This window comes from Coffea arabica, chromosome 6e, assembly GCF_036785885.1.
Source record: "Coffea arabica cultivar ET-39 chromosome 6e, Coffea Arabica ET-39 HiFi, whole genome shotgun sequence".
NCBI lineage: Eukaryota > Viridiplantae > Streptophyta > Magnoliopsida > Gentianales > Rubiaceae > Coffea > Coffea arabica.
Genome location: NC_092321.1, coordinates 3,091,098 through 3,097,257, shown reverse-complemented (window position 1 = coordinate 3,097,257; position 6,160 = coordinate 3,091,098). Strand labels below are relative to the sequence as shown.

Sequence of the window (6,160 nt, the reverse complement as noted above, 5' to 3'; positions counted from 1 at the left end):
GAGAGAGAGAGAGAGAGAGAGAGAGAGGGAGAGGGAATAAAAAAGGGGATCTTGAAGTGCACAAGCAACCAGACTGCAATATCTTATACACATGAAGGGTTCTCATGCAGATATACAGATTATATATTGCCTCGTGGTAAACTACATACAAAAGCATGGCTGATGATATCACCAAACAATGGCAGTGTTGAATCATGATCGCTGCAAAGCATTGGATAAAAAGGGCGCCCCTCACTGTAAAACATTTAACAGACCAAGCGCCAAGAAGATTACTGCAGTTTTCAGCATCAGGAATGAGACAAATACTGCTATCTTCTGCAGGACAATTGAGCAGAGAAAGAGGATGCTCAATCAATTTTCACGTAATATCATCTGGTACCCTCAAGGAAGCCCTCCAACTCTCTTTGCCCAAATTCCCTCCCAATTGAATGAGCATCTTTATGCCTTGCAGCCAAGTAAAACAAAAGCCAAGCCACCATGAAATGAACTTCCATGACCGATTGGAAAACCAATGCAAATACGTCTCCAATTACGTGACTCAATAACCATCTTGCAAGAAAACCACAAGCCATCAGTTCCCAGCACTTGATCTCCACAGCAGGGTACAACAGCATTGCCAACAAGTGGCACCCTTCTTTCACTACCTCCCTCCCACTCTTCCTCGAGTCAACAATGGCAACCCACGTATCTATAGCAAAAATAAATGACACAACCAGTTCCACCAGGAACCAGGACGCCATAAACCCCAAGCTCTCTCTCTCATGCCCCAAAACCCAAGGCACGACGTCGGAGAAAGGCATCAATTTCATCCTCATAAAAAACTTGAAAAACTTGTACTGATCATCCATTTCCCCAAAAAAATATATCCCCATGAGTTGAGCCAATGCGTCCCTTACAGCCCACCTCATTAAAACAAATCCAGACAGCCTTCTTATCCCCAAATTTGACCCATCCCAAACAGCCCTGAAAAAGTTCTTGGATTTCCTTAACAAATCATTCAAAACCTGATAAAATACAATTCCATTGACCCAGGTGTAAGTAACCAAGAATGCCAAGATCACGTACCCATATGCAGCTGATAAAATCCCAACAAAGTATATCAATGCCGTGGTGTCGCGGCGGCCTAATTCAAGACCCCTTAGCAAGAAGTGTAAATCAACAACAGCATTTGAATCCTCGGTGGAATCATTAGCATCAGCGGGTAACGAGGCGCTTTCTTGAGGGGTTTCTAATGGCTCTGGAGGGGGTTTAAAGGCAACCACGCCAGAGCGAACTGTTTGAGCGAAAGAGACGCCGTTATCCACAATGGGGTCTGGCGAAAACCCCAGACTGGGGTTGAAATTGGAGAGAATCACAAAGGTCCCATTGAGTTGGAATTTAGTGGTGGGATTGAAGAGGGAGCGGGCGTAATCGGCGTCACCCGAGAAGAAGTCTTCGTCAAGGGTTCCGACACGGGAGAGGTGAAGAAAGGCGCGACGGCGGCGGCGGATATGGAGAGGGTGGCGGTGGTGATGGTGGTAATGCTGGTTGCCAGATAGGTCAAGACGGGAGATGAGGGACTTGAGAGAAGGATCGCCGTCGACGAAAGAGATGAGGTAGTGGGCCCCCTTCTCAACGTTGAAGCGGAAGGCGAAAACGAGGGAGACGAGGAAGATAAAGGTGAAGGGATGTGAAATGAAGAATTGGGTGGTTTTCTTGAAGATTTGAGCCGCCGATTGATTGCTAATCGGGGAGGGAGGCGAAGCTACTGGAGGTGGTTCGGGAGGAGGGTGGCGGTGGTTCATGGCGGAAGTGAGTTTGTCCGATGGATGAGACGAATTCACAGAGCTGTCAGTCGAGGTGGGGTTGAAAGGGGGTTATCGATTTTGTTGTGCGCCATTCATACACACTCAGTGCGAATTTGGATGGAAAAAAAAAAAAAAAAAAAGATATTACTGCTCTACTTGTGCCATACATAGACGAATCAACGACATACTACTACTATTTACCGCTGTGCGCTAATGGGTGAGAAGCGGGGACACTGGAGAATAAAGCAAACTGCTGGCTTTTGATTTTGCTTATTCTTTGAAGGGAAAATGGTCTTTTTCGTCCCTAAACTTTTTTTTCTGTCAATTTAGTCCTTAACTTTTATTTCTGATCAATTTAATACATGAATTTAATTTTCGAGTCCAATTAAGGACTTCTACGGTGGCGCCACTATCTAAAAGCAATTTGACCCCTAATTTAACATCAAACATGGGCATTTTGGGAACTTTGAATTATCTCCTCTCAACGACCAATATTCGCCACCAACCACCCACTTCCTCCTCCTTCTCTTATCCTTCTCTTTCCATCCACCTTTGAGTTTGGACAGGAGGGTGACAATATGGAGAGTCAAGCTGAATTCTGGAAGGGCCAAGGTTGGTGGTGTTAAACCACACGGCTTTGTTGTTAGGCAGCAACTGGAACTGCATGGCTGAAACTCCAGCATTTTCAGAATGAATCTCCCAATGACCTCGGAAATTTGTATGGAATTCCGGTTTCTTGCCAGAGGGCTGCTGGGTGCCATCAGGAGGTTGCTGGAAGCCATTAAAGTTACTGTCATCTTGGCCTCCAAAACCAAATTGAATGCTGCCGAAGGGATTTCTTATGCCAAGGGAGAAGCCATCCTTTTGGACTTGGTTGATGGGTGTCCTGGCAAAGGTACCGAGGAACACAAAGGGAAGAACAAGAAAGGCTTTGAACAGAACAGCCATTAATTCCAAAATCCCCAATATTAGAGAATGCCCTCTCACGGGTTCTGTGAAATATTTGTCTCCCTCTGCATGTCTCAATTTATAGGCCTGGTGCTTGTATGAGGAGTGTCAAATGTGTCGATTAGAGACAGAATATTTGAAGTATATTCCCAAAGAAAGCCATATTCTAGTACAAAAATCTCAATTCTACAAAAGCAGCAGCAGCTTCTAGTCAAGATGTCGGTAAATGGGAAAGGGACAGGAGGTGACTGAGGAAAGGGAAAGGAGTTACTGCCATCTCAATTCTATATCACATCTTTGGTCGGTAAATGGGAAAGGAGGTGACAGAGGAAATTAGTCGACAGAGAAAGGAAAGGAAGGGGAGGGAGGCGGTGGCAGCGGCGGCAAGGAGGAGTGAGGTAGAGGAAAGATTAAGAAGTTAATTAAAAATTCCTTCAAAAAGTTTTAAATTTAAAAATACACCAAATACTAATAATCTTTTTTAATTTACTCAGTTTGATTACAATTCATACCTGAAATTCTCAAAATGCCCTTGTTTGATGTGAAATTAGGGGCCAAATTGTTTTTAGATGATGGCGCAGCCGTAGAAGTCCTTAATTGGACTTGAAAATTAAGTTCATGTATTAAATTGGCCAGAAATAAAAGTTAGGGACTAAATTGACAGAAAAAAAAAAGTTTAGGGACGAAAATGACCATTTTCCCTTCTTTGAACAACTAGAAGGAACCAAACTGGGCAAGCACTGTCTAGGCCTATCTATGATATTATAGCTAAAATTTATTATACTATAATTTGCTTTCAAATAAAAAGAAATTATAATTATCAAAAATGAGTCTAAAAAAGTTTATCTTTAGTGGAATGTTTCAAAAGTTTGCTCTAACTTGCTTATTGTGATGCAATAGAGATATATACTGTATTATATGGACAAATAGCAGCAAAGAATTCAAAAATCAAGCACACGAGAAATACAAAATCGATTCAAGATTAACATAAATGATATATGTGCTTCATAAAACTCAAGTATCATGCTATTATAATTACAAATGCATAAAATTTCACCACTATTTCTTTTTCAAACAAGACACCATCATGTAAAAACTTCTATCTTACAAATTCACAATAAAACTTGCAAGAAAGTTGAATGCAAAGGCTTTTCAATACATAAAAAGAGTACAAAAATTTAGTACCAAAGAATTAGTAAAAGAAGTGCAAGATTCAATTATGCATTAAAAAGGAACTAAAACATCAAATTTGCAAAAAATAAATTTTACATTTAGATTTAAGACAAATCGCACGAAAGAAAAATCGATTTGCAGAACCAAAATAATGAAAGGCTTAATGAATATCAAGGAGATCAATCCCAATAAATAAATACACCAAGGTAACATAATAAAGAGGCAAAAAAAGAAAAATGATAAAAGCTAAATAAAATACATTTAATAAAAAAAAGTTATAAAATACAGTTATAAAAAAAGTTAAGTCCATATTTGGCAGCGTTAAACGAGGGAAGAATAAGAATAAAAAAAATGGAATATACCAGATAATATGAGTAGTGGAGGTAAAATGTCTATTGTCTATGTTTCTCCTAAAAAAAAAGTGATCATAATTCATGAATCATTATTTTTGAACAATGGAATAAAAGAAATATCCATTCTCGTGCACGAAAAACATACATTCAATTAATTATAGAGGAAAAAAGAAAAAATGCATTGATTGAGTGGAACAAGGAAAGGCAAAGAAAAATTAGGATGAAGGAAAAAAAGAAAAGAAAAAGCAAAATACTGGATTAAAGAGTTAAAATTGATGAAATAGGAAGTGACAATATAAATCAGTTGATTGTTGCGACACCTCTCCATAGTCAACAATAATCATCTAAAAAAATAGTAAGAAAATAATTTTAATATAATTAATTATAAAGAAAAATTTTGAAGGGGGAAAAAAGAAAAATGAAGAAAAAAGAGGGAGATAAAGGTTAAAAGTAGATGTAGAAAGAGGAAGAAAAGAAGAATTGGGAGGAGAGATATTTTTTACTTTTAACTACCCAGATGGAGCAAAAATTCAACTATAAATAGAAACTGACACTTATCAAAACAAGAGACTATACACCTGGTAAAAAAGAGGTTACTATAGTAACCCCTATTTCTTTTTATATACAAGGTAGATATAATAATGAATATGGTTTAGAAGAAAAAATCATTGAGTTTTTGTTTTAGGATTTCTGGATACAAAGGGATATCAGTCTGATCTGTCTGTTTTAAGAGGGGAACAGATGCAATTTTCTCGAAGTGTTAAAGTGAAAAACTATCATTTAAACCCTTTTTTTAATTAATCTTATATACATTGTCAGTGTATATACTGTCACCATTAGATATATGATATATGATATATGTACAAAATTTGCATTTAAAAATCAAAATTTGCTCATGTGACATCCATTCAACCGTGATAATGTATACACTAATAGTGTATATAAAATTTACTCATTTTGGGGGGGGGTGAGATTTTAGTTGGCTTCATTTTTATTTTTCCTAACTTTGGAATCAACTCCAATGGGGAGTGGAGTAGACGCTAGATTGGGCAAATTTTTACCAATAATGATCGTTTCAAAAAAATCACAATTTTGATTTTATTTTCTATTTAGAGTCGAAAATGCGACAATCATAAAATATTTTTTCTTTTCAATTTTTTGTTGGTATCAGATTGGGAGAATTTTTTTTATGTGGGAAATTTTTTCTAGAAAAATTTAAAATAGTCCTTGGATGCACGCGACTACAAATATTTAAAAAAAAATTTCTTCAACACATCCAAAGAGATGCAGCCAATGAAATATGAAAATTTTTAAAAAAATATTCCCACAATTTTTTCTGCAACGGTCTGACACAAAAAGTTCAAAAGGAAAAATATTTCATGATCGCCGCATTTCATGAATGCGGAGATCCTAAGTGAGGAGAACATATAATCCTACAAACGCCAAAATTGTGATATTTTTTTTGAATTCATCATTATTCATAGAAATTTGCTGCTCGATAGAGGTGTGTTGGATCTCCATTCAACGTCCTTCCCTAGTGCCAGCAGCCTTTGTGTAGGAATAGTGTGGCAAGTTGAGACGCTGCCATAGTGTGAGGTGTTTGTATTAATCTCGATTTGTATTAGACTTAATTGTCTATTTATTCTACGAATTTCAATAACAACAGAAAACAGCAGCAGCCCTCCCCAAAAAAAAAAAAGTAGCCAAATGTGGATATGGTGTTTGTGTGTGAGAAAATACGAATCCAATTCTAGATTAACACGTTACCAATGAAATAAAGAAAAAAAATAAGTCAGACTCGTACCATAGATGTTAAAATATAAAACTCATCCACATAGTACTATAATTTTTTAAATTAACGTTTTCTACATTGATAGCGTGTATAAGATTTATTCTAAC

General features: G+C 37.3%; 1 protein-coding gene across 1 annotated transcript; it reads right to left on the bottom strand.

Annotated features, from left to right (window-relative positions):
• Window positions 1-368: 368 nt before the first annotated feature.
• LOC113695702 (uncharacterized) lies at window positions 369-1,784 on the bottom strand. Its single transcript, XM_027214841.2, has one exon. It carries the CDS (start codon window positions 1,782-1,784, stop codon window positions 369-371), a length of 1,416 nt encoding a protein of 471 aa, XP_027070642.2.
• Between the last annotated feature and the right edge of the window lie 4,376 nt (window positions 1,785-6,160).

Excerpts from the sequence above, each read along its gene's own strand:
- LOC113695702 (XM_027214841.2), bottom strand. The coding sequence starts at position 1,784 with ATGAACCACCGCCACCCTCCTCCCGAACCACCTCCAGTAGCTTCGCCT.